This window comes from Balaenoptera acutorostrata, chromosome 2 (assembly GCF_949987535.1).
Source record: "Balaenoptera acutorostrata chromosome 2, mBalAcu1.1, whole genome shotgun sequence".
Taxonomy (NCBI): Eukaryota; Metazoa; Chordata; class Mammalia; order Artiodactyla; family Balaenopteridae; genus Balaenoptera; species Balaenoptera acutorostrata.
In genome coordinates this window covers 94,375,469-94,393,031 of record NC_080065.1, presented here as the reverse complement: position 1 = coordinate 94,393,031, position 17,563 = coordinate 94,375,469, and the positions used below count along the sequence as shown (strand labels likewise).

At 34.7% G+C, this 17,563-nt stretch overlaps 1 protein-coding gene across 1 annotated transcript in view; it reads left to right on the top strand.

The window, feature by feature from the left end:
* TMEM232 (transmembrane protein 232) overlaps positions 1-17,563 on the top strand; it is a 255,860-nt gene that overhangs the window by 23,277 nt on the left and 215,020 nt on the right. Inside the window, 4 exon segments of the mRNA XM_057538694.1 lie at positions 6,788-6,899; positions 11,552-11,657; positions 13,479-13,609; positions 13,612-13,638. Of these exon segments, the coding sequence (XP_057394677.1) occupies positions 6,788-6,899; positions 11,552-11,657; positions 13,479-13,609; positions 13,612-13,638 (376 nt within the window).

The window sequence follows — 17,563 nt, the reverse complement described above, 5'->3', positions numbered from 1 at the left end:
CATCTATTTATTAGCACTATCAAATCTGGATTCTGTTTTTATTTATTTAGTAGAACTACTCTCTTAATGATCTCTACTGACTTCCTAAACATTAACTCTAATGATATTTTCATTGTCCTTAGTCTTTATCTCTGCAAGATGTACATTTTTGATCATGGTCTGCATCTTCAATCTATTCTTGCTTGGTACCTCAGTCTAGGATTGTTTGTTTGCATGGAACAGGCACACATTCAGCTTAACTGAAGCAAAAGAAAAATGTAATGGAAGGATGTAGGGCTGTCTTGTGGAACCTGAGAGTGGAAGGTATAGCCAGGTCTCATTTATTCACTCAGTGTCTCTTAAGAGACAATGGAGATAAAATGATCAACAGGTATAGTCTGTATCTATACTAGTCTACAAACTCTGGCTGTACATCAGTAAATTATCCAACAAACATGGATCAGGGCTACGATGGTGAACATATCGCTATAAAACTACATACCCGTAAAGAAGAGGCATATAACATTAACTAGTAGTACGTGACAGTTGTATTGCATAATACATGCTGAAAGACCATCATCTGTAAATCACGCTTATAAATTAATACATAAAATATTCTCCATTTTTCCGACAGCCAACAAATAGAGCAACCCCTACCTATGCAGTACCTTATTATCTAGTTAAATGGTTCCAAAATATATGGAATAAACAGTGAGCACGTTCTATATTCATTAAGTGGGATCAGACACAATGTTGTTGAGAAAAAATTGCAAAGGAAAAGCAAACAAGATATAATGCAGACAAAGGCATATCATGAAAAACATGACCGAATACTAACATATCTTTTTCTAAAGCTCTGTGCTTTGGGGTATTTTGTTGTCTTGAACAACATCTCAACAAAAGCCACCTCTTGACTCTACATAAACTATCAGCTGTGACATCAACTAATTAGAAGTATTAGCTAATTATTTAAAATCCCTGAAGAGAGGATTGGATTGGCCTAGAGTGAGCCAGACGTCTATTATGACCCTATCAACTATGGCCAGGGTAGGGGAGGATGGAGCCAAATGGTGCTAATGTAGAAGTTAGACCCACTGGTCCAGCAGGGACTATGAGTGATGAACAATTCTCAGAGAAAGAGTTTACACCCCAAATTGTACAAATATTTGAATTCCATTGTAGTATTTCCCTGAATCGCCTATCATATTTACCATTCTTTTCCTCTTGCCTCCTACCTGTAGGATTTGTCCAAAGATCGCCCTTGATTCCTTTTTCTCAGTACTCTTCCTCTTGAAATTTCATAGCTTTGAGTATGTAGGTGAATCTTAAGTCTTTATTTCCAGATCTTATCCACTTCTTAATGTCTGCCTCACAAGTTCACTTGGATTATAGATCTCTCCACTTGGTTGTCTCACAGGTAAATCACAGTCAGTACATCCAGAATGGCACAGATCATCTGCCCAGATTTTTCCATCTAATTGTCTTGATGCCAACTCTCTACTACTAATCATGTTGGCTCAAAACTGTAAGATTATCTCTATGTCCTCCCTCACAATTTCTTTTCTCACATCCTGGTAGTCATTGAGCCCTACTGATTTAGCTTCCAACTAATCTCTCACATTCATTTACTTTTTGTCATTATTATTGCCCAAACTGTAGTTCAGACCTTTATTACTTCTTACCTAAATTGTTCAAATAATTGTCCAACTGTTTACCAGTAGTCACTCCTCACTCCACACCATTCAATATCGGACTTTAAGTTTAGTCATCCTGAAGCACAGCTGTAATCTCATCACTCTTCTGCTGAATAATTCTCTTATTTATCAAATAAAACTCAAAAGTCTATATGTAATATAGAATTGGTGCCCACTGCAACTAAGAGAATCTAAAATAACAATGATAATTAAAAATAGTTTATTTCTCTGAATATAGTCAGTCCAGAGCTGGTATGGTGATCCAGTATTTAGAGTCCTTTTAACTAGCTGGTCTGCTGCACATGACTTACTCTTAAGGGCATTTCATGTTATATCATGGCTGCTGAAACTCCAGACATCACAGTTGTGCTTCATGCAGCAGAATAGAGGAAGGACAGAAGAAGGGTTTATACACTTTTTCAGGAGACTTCCCAGAACTATCTGAATTTTACTTATGTTTTATTGGCTGAAACCTTAGACATATGTGCATACCTAACTGCAAGAAAGAATCTTTTAGTAAGAAAGGGAGGAGAATAGATATTGATGTAGGTAGCTGTAAGTCTATCACAGACTACCATTCAGTGCCATTTGTATGTGTCTCAACCTAACATTTGCATCTTCATTTCCTATCTTGATTTTAAGCATTCTGTCTCTCTATGCTACATTAGGACCGTTCTTTTTTTTTTTTTTTTCTTTGTTTCTACTTGTGTTAGGGTAAATTTGAAGCGACTATAAAAAGAGGTCTCTAATTTCAGAGGCTTAAGTAAGATAGAAGTGTATTTATCTGACATATGAATCCAGTGGGTCTAGGCTGACAGGATAGCTCTGCTTCTGGGGTCAGTGAGAAACTCACAACCCTCATTATCTCATAGTTGTACTGATCTGCCTAATCAAAGCCAATTCAGCACCATTTTTGTGTTCCAGTCAACTGGAAGGAAAAAAAGGTTTTATTCTAGGGAAAGTGGCCTGTCTTTAAGTTAAAGGTGACCTGAAATTTGCATATATTGTATCTCCTCACAACCTGCCAGAAAGACTGGGAAATATAGGCACTAGCTGCGTGATCATGTGACCAGGAAGAAACAGAGAAAAGATTTTGAAAGGATAACTGCCATTCTGTCACATTCTAGTTCCTGTCTTCATATCAAGGCACAGCTCAAGTGCCACTTCTGCAAAGAAGCTTTTTTTGAATCTTTAACCAAAAACAGTAATTCTTATAACTAATAATTATCCAGTGCTGAATCTATGTAAGGAACTAGACAGTGTGTTCCAGTTCATTGTTTTTCAAAATTCTGCAAATTTTGTCCTCATTTCCACAAATGGAAAATTATAGCTCACACAGATTACATGATTAAGCAAAGATTATAGCATCAGGAAGTGTTGGAATCATGACCTTCTGAACTCCCCACAGGATTTTATTTCCTTTTTTTTTTTCTTCAGTGTGTCTCCTTTGTATGACATCATTTGTGATTTGTCTCACTTCCCTCCTAGAATGTGAATTTACTGAGGCCAAGCCTGATTCCTCTCTTAGCCCTCATTATATCTAGTGAAATATCTTGTATGTGGGAGGCTTTCATTAAATGTTTATTGAACAAATGAATTATCAGCTAAAAAAGTTCTGAATTCACAGATAACATAGAGTCATTTGGATTGGTATCCGTGCAGTCAGAAGACTTTAGTATATTTCCCTTTTATGAAATTGGCATGATGACCTTAATTCATTACCTTTCCACAGGACTGCACTTATACACTTACAGTAGATTACATTTATCTTTGTGAAATCCTTTGATAGTTTGAAGAAATTAGAATGTGTGAAGTTAAGATATATTTTCCTTTTAAATGCCTATATTTACTTTTTCAAGTTTCCTTTTGCTTCTTATCATGGGTTGTGTTTATCATTAAATAAGCATTAATTTGTATAACCCCTATTTGTGATGGGCAAGAAATAGTTAAAAAAGCTGTATTTATTTCCTGTTAAATATTTATTGACATGAGCTGAGGGAGTCCAATTAAGGTACTCAATCTCTGTACAGGAAGCTGGAAAGCATTAGCTTTCCATATTTTTAATGATTCACTACAGGCCTCAACCATACTGAAAGATAATTGACAAAACTAAAATTATTTATAAAATATATTCTAAGCATAGAAATTGTATTAGATATTATTTTTACCCTGAGGCTTTACTCTGCTTTAAAAATAAAATGATACAAATGCATTTTTCTCAGAGCCTATATAAAAGCGGAGATAAAATAACTAATTTTAGAAAATACATTTTTAGTTTGTATTTGAAACCCTTGGATATAGTGTGTGTATTTGTGTGTGTGTGTGGGGGGGCTGTGTCTTTGTGTGTTTGGAGGGGTTTCTGTGGTCGGTGGTAGGGAAATCTGCTTGAATGAGATGGTTTTAATTTCAGTTTCCCTATTTATGATGTTAATCAGTGTTTCACATAGTTACTGGCCACACGGATTTCTTCTTTTGTCAATTACCTGTTTAAGCCTCTTCTCCATGTTTCTATTGTTTGGGAGTTCTTCATATATTCTGGTTATATTATGGGTATGAGCCCTTTGTCAGTTACATGTGTTGAAAATATGTTCTTCCATTTGAAGTTTTGCCTTTTAATTCTCTTAGGATGTCTTTATATAGATATATTTACAAGCAGAGGTGGTAATCAAAATATTTAACTATTGATATAGTGTGGAGATTGATAAATCAGAATAGTGTGCACCTACTAAATATCAGGCCTATGTACAAGGATTTTAAAAAATTACAGCATCAGTTAGCATGGCCAAAATTATACTGGAAGTGATGGGAAGTGTCAGTCGATAAAGACATTGTTGCGTTTGTTGGGTACATCCATACTACTGCATGTTAGGATCAGTTGAACTTTAATGTCTGATAAATTTAATGAAGAAAGCATGCTACGGTTTTGCATACATGGTTCTATTTACTAAAAACAGTACACATAGGTTGGTTGATATTTGTGAGCATTGAGAAAGATATGAAGGATACACACTGACCCATTAATCTTGGCTATTCCTAATGGGTAGAATTGGAGACGGTAGTGTTGGGACACATCTCTGAATGTTTGGTTTGTTATAAACAGCACTGTTATGTTAACACTTTTAAAGAATCTAATTTCTAATGAAAATTAGAAAAATTTAAATGGATAAAGGGGCTATCTTATTTCCATAATACTCTGTACAAATGGGAAGATTGAAGCTATTTTGGACTCTTCGTGAAGAGTAGGTCCATGTCGATCAAAGATATGTCATCCCAGATGACTGTTGAGAAAGAGTTTTCAGCCAACCTTTACCCTATACATCTAACCGCATATCTCCAAGAGCAAGATAACAGGTAGTCAAGAATGAAGTTATTCATTTCAAATGCCCAATTCTAGCAGACTTTGTGAGCTCTAACACCGCAACTCTTCTGCTATTTTACTATACACTGCTTGAGGGCAAGGTTGTTTGTTGGTTTCACCGTTGTATCCCAGTTCCAAGGGTAGTAGCGCCTGATACATAGGGATAGTCAATAAATGCTTACTGATTGAATGACTGAATAAATGCCTACTTTAGGGTGGCAGTTAAAGAGCTGGTCATTTCATTAATTGTTCTTCACTGGGATATCTATTTGGCTCTAGTTTACAGAGCATCATGGTTTTATCTCTGCTTATCCTGTGATCGTGTGGCACTGTGATTACTTTTACATACATCTGTCTTCCCAATTGGACTATGAGTCACTCAGAGGCAAAATTTGATTTTTATTCATGTTTTTTTTCCTATATCCCACAGAGCAACTAATTCACTAAATTATAAATACAGTAAGTTGTTGAAAGATGTTTTATTTTCTCAGATCACTCCTTTTAATCATATGACTCCAGCAATTATTTTATCACACAAACAACTCATTGACTCTACTACCCATTTTCTGTTCCTCTGATATCACTTTTGATTCCATGCCATTTTAAACGCTGTGGTACATCATTATAATCACTTTACTCATTCTCTTGCATACAGCCTCAACTTTTCTCACTTCTCTTTGAAATACTTGTCTATCCTCTCTACACTTTGCCCATGGGATCCTTTCCATTCACAAGACTTTAAATGCCACATGTGTGCTGATGACTCAAAAATTGATATATTTAGCCTGAACTTTTCCCCCAAATTCAGACTCATATCTAACTGCTTACTCTGCATCTCCATTTGGATGGCCATGGTCATCTCAAACATAACATGTCCAATACTGAACTTATTCTCTACCCTCACCTCAAATCTGCTCCTCTAGTAACCTTTCCCATCTCGGTAAACAGCAATTCTATCCTTTCCGTTACTCAGTTCAATCATGACTCCTTTTTTTTTTTCGTCTCATGCCTATTTCTAATTCATTGGGCAGTCTGGTTGGAGCTAATGTCAAAATATATCCATTATCCAAACTCTTCGCTTTAATTACTTTGCTGTAATTCTGATCCAAGCCAAATTACCTCTCAGCTAAGTTTATGTGTGCTCTCTCCCTTGCTACCTCCCCACACTCCAGCTCTCAACACAGCATCGGAATGATCCTGTTAAAATATAAGTTGAATTATACCACTCCTCTTATCAAAACCCTGCAGTAGCTTCCCATCTCATCCAAAGTTAGTATGGCTCCTTGTCACCTCTGACCTTACTACATACATCTTTTCTGTCCTGCCTACTATACTTCAGCCACAGTTGGACTGATTCCACTTGCACGGAGGGAAAAATGTTTTAGCTTAAATTGAACCAACACTGAAATATGTGAGGAGATAAATCAGTCTTCAACGTAATGAAGCTATGCTGGATTTTTTTCAAAGGCTACAAAGTTCTTCAATATCATGAGAATTATGTTTCTCAATCCAAGAGTATGATAAGATCAATCTAGGAGACCTGTGTGTGTGTGTGTGTGTGTATATACATATATATATACACACATACATATATATATACGTAAATATTTTACTGATTTTTGTGTGTGTGAAACTTTCTCATTAAGGTAAAGTGCTTTTACAGAAAATAGATACACTTAGCCACTGGATGTTTGATTAATTAAAATTTGGAAGTGATAGCTATAATTATTGATTTCTTTTTTCTTTTTTGGTTTAGGCCACCATTTTCAATCACAAAAGAATTCATCTTGAGACTCAACCAAACAAAAAATCCAAAAGAGGAGGAAGAACTGTTGGACATAGCTAGAAAAAACCTTATCAAATGTAAGGTAATGGCACACTATTGATTACTTAGTATGTGAACTTTCTCTTCCAGTTGGTGGATGATTACATGTTCTAAAATATTGAAAGAAAAAGATAAGAATACACCTTTCTTAATTATAAGTAGGCATAGTTAAAAATACTAATGCAAATTAAAGTTAAAACTTATGACCAAATTATTCAATGTCAAATGGCTCTTTGGATGAAGATTCTTCATAAATTATTGGAGAATATAGTTGTTTGCACTAATCCAAGAGCCCACAGCAAAATATCAACGGCTGGCAAATAAATTTTTGTTTATGAAAATTACACTTTTTACTAAAAAAATGTTAACTGATATATGATGTTTCCTAAAGAGGAAAGAAAGGTCTCCTAAACATTCACTATACATGCACAGAGTACTCTGTTCTTTCTCTGTAACAAACTATTCACCTAACTTGTAGAAAATACATTCTTTAAGAATATGTCATTAATTCACAAATTTTCAAACACATATAAAAACAGAACAGAAAGTAAAGTAAGTCCTTGTTTTACCTTTTCTTCATTAGATCCAGTTTAAGTTTTGGCAGAGAAATAATATACATATGATTTTGCTTTAATACTAGATAACTGGTGAAATAAAAGCTGCACAAAACTGAAGCATAAATTAAGCCAACTTTTTTTTGTGGCTGTTATTTCCCAGCATTTTGGCTCATGATTGACCATATATTTAAAATTTTTTTTAAAATCCATGAAAAAAGTTGATTAGAAAAAAGAATATACTTTATTAGCTTTGCATGCAGATAGTTGCCAGCAGGTACATTCATCAGTGAGTTTCTCTTCAGTTGGCCAACTGGAGCAGCCCCAGGAATGGTCACATTAAGATAAGGGGGGGCAGTCTTCATATCTCTTTTATGTTCACTAACTTCAGTCCATCCACAGTGAAGTAGCTGGAGTTCTCCAGAAAATTGGCATCAAGCTATTTTTTTCAATATACTTACCCTTTTAAAATCAGAGATGCATTCTCTTGGTGAGGAAATGAGACAGAAGTAATCCCTAGAAAGAAAGAGTGAAAATTATTTTCAGCAGACAATGATATTATTCAGAATATTAACATTCTCTACATTTTAACACTAATACAGTTTATGTAAAATGTCAAAAAATAAATATAATAAAAGCAAAAATATACAGCTTTAAGAGCATCAGCCTCATAGAATGACTTTCAGAATAAAGGGATAATATAAATAAATAAGTGAATAAATAAAAATGAAAATAAATGATAAAATAGTAATAAATAAAATACAAATAATAGAATTAATAATAAAATATAAATAATATGTCAATCACATATATATATAAATAAATATATAGATCAATAAAACAAAGAGCTGGGCTTTTGAAAGGGTAAACAAAATCAACAAACCTTTAGCCAGACTCACCAAGAAGAAAAGAGAGAGGACCCAAATAAACAAATTGAGAAATGAAAGAGGAGAAATAACAACTGATACCATGGAAATACAAAAAATTCACAAGAAAATACTATGAACAGTTATATGCCAACAAAATGGACTACCTAGAAGAAATGGACAAGTTTCTAGACACATACAGCCTACCAAAACTGAGTCAAGAAGAAACACAATTTGAAGAGACTGATCACTACACCTGAAATAAAATATGTAATAAAAAACTCCCTGCAAACAAAAGTCCAGGACTGGAAGGCTTCACTGGGGAATTCTGCCAAACCTACAAAGAAGAACTTATACCTATCCTTCTCAAACTCTTCCAAAAAACTGAAGAGGAGGGAACATTCCCAAAGTCATTCTCTGAAGCCACCATCACCCTGATGCCAAAACCAGACAAAGACACTACCAAAAAGAAAAAAAAATCACAGGCCAATATCTTTGAATATAGATGCAAAAATCCTCAGCAAAATATTAGCAAACTGAATCCAACAACACATAAAAGGATTGCACACTATGATCAAGTTGGATTCATCCCATGGTCACAAGGATGTTTCAACATATGAAAATCAATCAATGTTTTAAACCACATCAACAAAAGAAAAGATAAAACAACAACATGATCATTGCAGAAAAGCATTTGATAAAATTCAACATCCATTCATGATAAAAACTCTCACCAAAGTGGGTATAGAGGGAGCATATCTCAACATAATAAAAAGCCACTTATGACAAACCCACAGTCAACATAATACTCATTGGTGAAAAGCTGAAAGCCTTCTTGCTAAATTCTGGAACAAGACAAGGATGCCCACCCTTACCAATTCTATTTAACATAGTGTTAGAAGTCCTAGGCACAGCAATCAGACAAGAAAAAAAGGTATCCAAATTGGAAAGAAAGAGATAAAATTGTCATTGTATGCAGATGATATGATACTCTATACAGAAAACCCTAAAGACTCCACACAAAAACTGTTAGAACTGATAAATGAATTCAGCAAGGTAGCAGGTTACAAGATTAACATACAGAAATCTGTTCCATTTCTTTACAGTAACAAGGAAATATCAGAAAGAGAAAGTAAAAAAAAAAAAATCCCATTTAACATCATGTCAAAAAAAAATACCTAGGAATAAACCTGACCTAGGAGGTGAAAGACTTACATGCTGAGAACTATAAAACATTGATAAAGGAGATTGAAGATGATTCAAAGAAATGGAAAGATATCCAATGCTTTGGATTGGAAGAATTAATATTGTTAAAATGGCCATACTGCCCAAAGCAATCTACAGAATTAATGCTATCCCTATCAAATTACCCATGAGATCTCTCACAGAGCTAGAACTAAGAATCCTGGAATTTATATGGAACCACAAAAGACCCAGAATTGCCAAAGCAATCCTGAGGAAAAAGAACAAAGCTGGAGGCGTAACCCTCCCAGACTTCAGATAACACTACAAAGCTACAGTAATCAAAACAGTGTGGTATTGGCACAACAGACATATGGATCAGTGGAACAGAATAGAGAGCCCAGAAGTAAATCCACACACCTAGAATCAATTAATCTGCAGTGAAGGAGGCAACAATATACAATGGGCAGTCTCTTCAACAAGTGGTAGTGGGAAAACTGTACAGCCACATGTAAATCAGTGAAGTTAGAACACACCCTCACACCATAGACAAATATAAACTCAAAATGACTTAAAGACTTAAATATAAGACATGACACCATAAAACTTCTAGGAGAGAACATTGGCAAAACATTCTTTGACATAAATTATACCAGTATTTTCTTAGGTTAGTCTCCCAAGGCAATAGAAATAAAAGCAAAAATAAACAAATGGGACCTAATCAAACTCATAAGCTTTTGCACAGCAAAGGAAACCATACACAAAATGAAAAGATAACTTGTGGACTGGGAGGAAGTATTTGCAAGTGATGCAACTGACAAGGGCTTAGTTTCCAAAATATGCAAAACAGCTCATACAGCTCAATATCAAAGGAACCCCAAACAACCCAATCAAAAAATGGGCAAAAGACCTAACTAGAAGTTTCTCCAAAGAAGACATACAGATGGCCAACAGGCACATGAAAAGATGCTCAACATCACTAATTGTTAGAGAAATGCAAATCCATACCATAATGAGGTATCACCTCACACTGATCAGAATGGCCATTATCAAAAAGTCTACAAATAACAAATGCTGGAGAGGGTATGGAGGAAAATGAACCCTACTATATTGTTGGTGGGAATGTAAATTGGTGCAGCCACTATGCAAAACAGTATGGAGGTTCCTTAAAAAACTTAAATAGAGTTACCATATGATCCAGCAATTCCACTCCTGGGCATATATCTAGAAAAGATGAAAAGTCTAATTCAAAAAGATACATGCACCCCAATGTTTGTAGTAGCACTATTTACAATAGCCAAAACATGGAAGCAACCTAAGTATCCATTGACAGGTGAATGGATAAAGAAGATGTGATATATATATATATGTATATATATGTATGTATATATATATGTATATATATATGTGTGTGTATATATGTGTATATATATGTGTATATATATATGTATATATATGTATGTATATATATGTATGTATATATATGTATATATATAAAAGAATGTAACTCAGCTATAAAAAGAATGAAGTATTGCCATTTGCAGCAATATGGATGGATCTGGAGATTATCATACTAGGTGAAGTAAGTCAGACAGAGAAAAACAAATATATGATACCACTTACATGTGGAATCTAAAAAAATAATACAAATTAACTTATTTACAAAACAGAATCAGACACACAGACATAGAAAACAAACTTATGATTACCAAAGGGAAAAGTGTCAGGGAGGGATAAATTAGGAGTATGGGATTAACAGATACACACTACTATATATAAAATAGATAAACAACAAGGACTTACTGTATAGCACAGGAAACTATATTCAATGTCGTGTTATAACCTGTAATGGAAAAGAATCTGAAAAAGAATATATATTTATTGATGTATATGTATAACTGAATCACTTTGCTGTATACCTGAAACTAAAACAATATTGTAAATCAACTATATTCAATAAAAACAAATAAAATATTAATAAATTATAAATAATAATATAAATAATAGAATAAATAAAGTATAGATAATAAAAATATATATTAAATTTAAAAGCTGTACATTTTTGTTTGCCTCTTTTATCTTCCCCATAACAGAGGAAACTGGGTCTCAAAACCTTGGGTACTGGGAGGCATGTGCATCTTCCTACGACATGGACTGAAGTAGTATATCTGGCTCAGTGCAAAGGAGAAATCCAAGATGGTATGTCCTCTAACTAAGCTCTTCTTAGTTACCCTAAGTGTTTTCTAGGTTAGCAGTGAAGGCATAATTTGAGAACTTTAATATTTAGAAATTGTGCAGGAGCCAAGGAAAATCTGCCTTTCTCTATTGAAATACCTGATAATGTTTCATTATGAAAGGTCCTTTTGTAACTTTGAATTTATGAATTTGGCTGCTCACCTTTTTAATTACGAAATTGTTTTAAAAACTTTTGCTCAGCAGAGTCTTTATTGCTTTTTTCTAAAATTAGTAACTAATTAAAAAGTAATATAAAATGTCATTTAGTGATTTTCAATAACACGAGGCACTATACTTTAGAGAAATTCGTTTCTGCATTTTATAATTTTTACTCGTAAAACATTAACCAAATGGCCATTTGTTTTCCGCTTGTTTTAAACAGCCATTTTACTCATTACCTTGTCATTTATCACTTATTTCTGTCTCCTTTTAAACCACCCTCCAACCAATCTAAAAAAGAAATTAAAAAACATTATTTTAAGGAAATGAAGTTTCTTCTATATTTTTAAAATTTTATGTGTATGCCTTTTAAAATGAGTTTTAGAATGTTAAGCATATGAGGTCAGAGAGTATTTCCCCTTATAAATTGGGTTTTGTAGCGCTATCTGGGAGCTTTCAAGCAACAGGAAGAATAAGAATGATTTTTTATTTAACTTGCCTTTATGGCACTTCATCACAGTGCTATCCACAGCCTGACCCTATTAAATGTTTAAATGATATGGAAGTAAACAATCTTGGCTTACCAGCAACCAGCAGCCCCTTGCTCTTCTCTGTCAATTAAACCTCAGTTTTGTTCATGAAAGCGCCTCAAAATCTTTGTACAGGCACATTCTTGGAGATATTGTGAGTCTGGTTCCAGATCACCATAATAAAGCGAATATTGTAATAAAGCGAGTCACATTAATTTTTTTGTTTCACAGTGCATGTAAAAGTTATGCTTACACTATACTGTAGTCTATCAAATGTGCAATAGCATTATGTCTGAAATGTACATACCTTAATTGAAAAATAATGCTGTTGGAAAAGTGGCACTGATGGACTTGCTAGACGCAGGGTTGCCACAAACCCTCAATTTGTAAAAAAATACAATATCTGCAAAGCATAATAAATCAAAGTGAATAAGATGAGGTATGCCTGGAATGACGTGAGGTGCAATGTTCTGTAGGGCCTTAGCGCTATATTCTTCCTTGTTCAGCTCCACTGGGCCTTATTTCCTCTGCTTTGATTTTCTAGTCTTCTACTTTTCTCTTTTATAGCACTTATCTTGAGCACTGTCTTTTGTCATCCAGTTCTGTCCTATTTCCCCACCATTATATATGTGGCCTAGTGATCTATTTTGTGTCGGGTGGAAGAGCTGGAGCTCCTAGGGCATTTCTCTCTCTCCTTGCCTCTTCCCCCTCCCCGCCCTCCCCCACCTCTGTAGTCTCTCAGGCTTAGTGACTTCTGAGTAGTTGAATGTCCTACATGGCAGCTTAGAATTCCAAAGGTAGTATGTTGACAAAGAGGTAGAGGGGGCAACTGTATTGCCTTTTCTGATCTAGCCTTGGAAGTCATGCAGTGTCACTTCTGCCACATTCTATTAGTTGAAGCAGTCACAGGCCTGCTCAGGTTCAAGGGGAAGGGGGCATAGACTTCACCTCTTGATGGGAGGGATGTCAAAGACTTTGTGAATATTTTAAAACCACAATGTGGTCTTGGTGACTGAGCAAATAGTTAATTAGAAGACTTAATTGTAGTATGTAGAAAAGCAGCATAATTTATAAATTATACTTTTTAATATTTCAGAAGCTTTAAATATGCTTTATGCTTCCCTAGATCATGCTACCTTTGATTACGATCATCTGCCTGCCTTATTTTTTGTTGCGGAATCAGTTTTATACAGACTCTGTTGTGATGCATTCCTAAAGACGTACTTAAATACTCAGTTGAAATAAAGCTGGCAAAGGTAAGTTTTAAAATAATTTTAATGTGTTTTAATTGCTACATGTACTACATCTAGCCACATGATATCTGTTTCAGGAGCTAAACAGGCCATTTGGTTTTATTACAGAATATTCTCGTTTGGTAGTTTATTTTAATCTCCTCTAAATGTGGACATTACATTATTGCTGGATATGCAAATGGAGATAGTTTGAGAAAATACAGTTTCACCAACTATGTAAGAAAATAACATTTAATTAAAAATCAAGTTTGTACTTACTTCTGAGTATATATAGCTTTTCTCCTCTCTTTTTTTTTTTTAACATCGTTATTGGAGTATAATTGCTTTACAATGGTGTTTTAGTTTCTGCTTTATAACAAAGTGAATCAGCTATACATATACATATATCCCCATATCTCCTCCCTTTTGCGTCTCACTCCCACCCTCCCTATCCCACCCCTCTAGGTGGTCACAGAGCACAGAGCACAGAGCTGATCTCCCTGTGCTATGTGGCTGCTTCCCACTAGCTATCCATTTTACATTTGGCAGTGTATATAAGTCCATGCCACTCTCTCACTTCGTCCCAGCTTACCCTTCCCCCTCCCTGTGTCCTCAAGTCCATTCTCTACATCTGCGTCTTTATTCCTGTTCTGCCCCTAGGTTCTTCAGAACCATTTTTTTTTTTTTTTTAGGTTCCATATATATGTGTTAGCATATGGTATTTGTTTTTCTCTTTCTGACTTACTTCACTCTGTATGACAGACTCTAGGTCCATCCATCTCACTACGAATAACTCAATTTCGTTTCTTTTTATGGCTGAGTAATATTCCATTGTATATCTGTGCCACATCTTCTTTATCCATTCATCTGTCGATGGACACTTAGGTTGCTTCCATGTCCTGGCTATTGTAAATAGAGCTGCAATGAACATTGTGGTACATGACTCTTTTTGAATTATGGTTTTCTCAGGGTATATGCCCAGTAGTGGGATTGCTGGGTCGTATGGTAGTTCTGTTTTTAGTTTTTTTAAGGAACCTCCATACTGTTCTCCATAGTGGCTGTATCAATTTACATTCCCACCAACAGTGCAAGAGGGTTCCCTTTTCTCCACACCCTCTCCAGCATTTATTGTTTGTAGATTTTGTGATGATGGCCATTCTGACTGGTGTGAGGTGATACCTCATTGTGGTTTTGATTTGCATTTCTCTAATGATTAGTGATGTTGAGCATCCTTTCATGTGTTTGTTGGCAATTTGTATATCTTCTTTGGAGAAATGTTCTCCTATCTATTTTAAGGATTGCTAAATGCCACTTTTCCATTTAAAAATGCTGACTGATAATTCTTAAATTGTTGCCGGATTTGAGAAGATGAGTTGTTCTCTCAATATTCTATGTCATTTTAGAGCCATAAGCTGGGAAACTATGTTTATGTAGCTCATGTTTCATAAGGTCCTAGAAGACATATGGTTCTACTTCCTGTGATGATCAAGGCTGCCTGCTGCAAAATTTATTATTAGTCAAAGAAATTTAGCTTAACTAATGGTTTTATTGCAAAGAAAAGCAAGAAGAATAATTTTAAGAATAAAGAAATATATACATATGTATATATCTCAATTGACATATATGTGTATATATATCATTTGAAATTAAGTATGGTATTATTTGCAAAAATATATTTTTTCCTTATTTAATTTTGATTATGAACTGTTAGAAGATGAGCGTGAAGATATTCATGAGTCAGCCAGGACATTTTTGGAAGATATGTGTTTCAGACCTTATAAATTAGGTCTAGATCTTCTCTGATATGTTTGGGGGTAAAAGACTTATGGACACCAGGCAGGATACAGAGAACACATAACAGAAATTGAACATGCAAAGAGCTGATGCTTTTCTAGAAGAACAGGAGGCAAAGAGACAAGTAAAATTTTAATGTCTTTTTCTTCTTTCCTCTTTATTTCCCAAACTGTTCATTATGGCGATATTTAAGAGCTTATATTTATATAATTATTTTGGGATTTCAAATTTATATATAATACAAAAAGATGGGTATATTAGTTTATGATGGAAAAAGAGTGGAGTGGAAAAACATAGAGAAAGTATGGCTTTCCTTTCCTTCTCATCTCCTTTACTGACCTTTTTCCATTTCTTGCCTTTTATATTTCTGCCAGCAATAAAAATGGCTATAAAATAAAGTTTTTGCCATTGCACATATTGCTTATAATTTACGTATACCATGGATTCATTGAATTTTAAAAAGATGCCTGTATCCTCTCATCTGGATGTTTAGACTATTTGCATTGCACAATGATCAGTGCTTTAGCTATATTAGACATAATAACTTATTTAATCTTTGCAAAAGTCCTAAAAGGTAGGTGCTATTATTATCCACCATTCCACAGACTAGGCATTGAGAGTCTAAGTGAATTACCCAAGATCCCAACAGAGAAGATTTTGAAACCCACAGTCCAGTGGACTCTCAGCTATGATTCTACTCATTTACCTTGGCTCTCAGATTTACTAATTTTAGTGCTTACTTTTTATTGTTCTAGATAATATAAATTAGCTAGTAGAAATCAACATGCTTTATAAGTGCCTTTGATTTCAGGCAAGAAGCCATTTCAATTATCCTCCTTGTCTTTGTAGGAATTTCATTATATATCTAACAGTCAGTTGGAAACTTCTCTTTTGATCTTTTCGTGTTGACAGAATGGTATATTTAATGGTATTGCCATAAAGGCATTACTCACCTTAATATGCACCATTTTGTTTCTCTTTTCACAAAGGAGTATGTAGCTCAGTGTTGGGAAGAGCCAGAAATACCTGATTCCCTAATATTACTTACTTTCCAATTTTGTGTGCATTCTTTCCTCATTGTTTTCCTCTGAGTGTAGAATCTTAACTAATGATGTCTACTTATTAAAGTATAGGAATAACATATAAGCAACAGTAGGTTTAATATATTTTATTTTATTTTTATTTATTTTTAATTATTTATTATTAATTTTTGGCTGCGTTGGGTCTTCGTTGCTGTGCGCGGGCTTTCTCTAGTTATGGCGAGTGGGGCTACTCTTCATTGCGGCGTGTGGGCTTCTCATTGCAGTGGCTTCTCTTGTTCCGGAGCACGGGCTGTAGGCACGTTGGCTTCGGTAATTGTGGGACGCATCCTCTAGAGCGCAGGCTCAGTTGTTGTGGCGCACGGGCTTAGTTGCTCCACAGCATGTGGGATTCTCCCGGACCAGTGCTCGAACCCACGTCCCCTGCATTGGCAGGCGGACTCCTAACCACTGCACCACCAAGGAAGCCCGGTTTAATATATTTTAGATAGGAATATAAACAGTGTTCTTCAAGCTTCTATAAAGAACATAAAACACATCACCAACTATTACAATGTAATACATAATAAATATTATTCAGCATTTCTATTTCATGGTTAGATAACAGAGAAATGAAGATAAGAAAAGATGAAAAGAGAAGGAAAGAAGGGGGTGAAAGAATAAAGGAAGAAAAGACAGGTGAGCAGGGAAAGAAACTGACAAGCAGAAATTTACTCTAGGAGGCAAACCTACAGAGAGAGTATGTACACAAATAAAACATGAGGACAGATGAATAGAAAGTTCCAGAATTCCTTAGAGATAAAGACTGGCAGATTTTTCAACAAAAATCTGGCTTTTCAGAATATTACAGATGAAAGCTTTTAAAACCATTTTTCCAAGCATGGTTGTATAGAGTTTCACTTCATTGGTGTATAATACAGCAGTTATGCAAACTGATATGTTGACTATGTATTTTTCTCTTCAGACCCACGTTAAAATTTTAAAGTATTGCTTTCAATATCCTTCTGTGATCCCTTGCAAAATCTTAAATTATTCTTCTTCTGATGAATTTATTATTTCCAACTTTAATATGCTCACTTAGAGTATTGCAATATTCTTTTAAATGATCTGTTGAT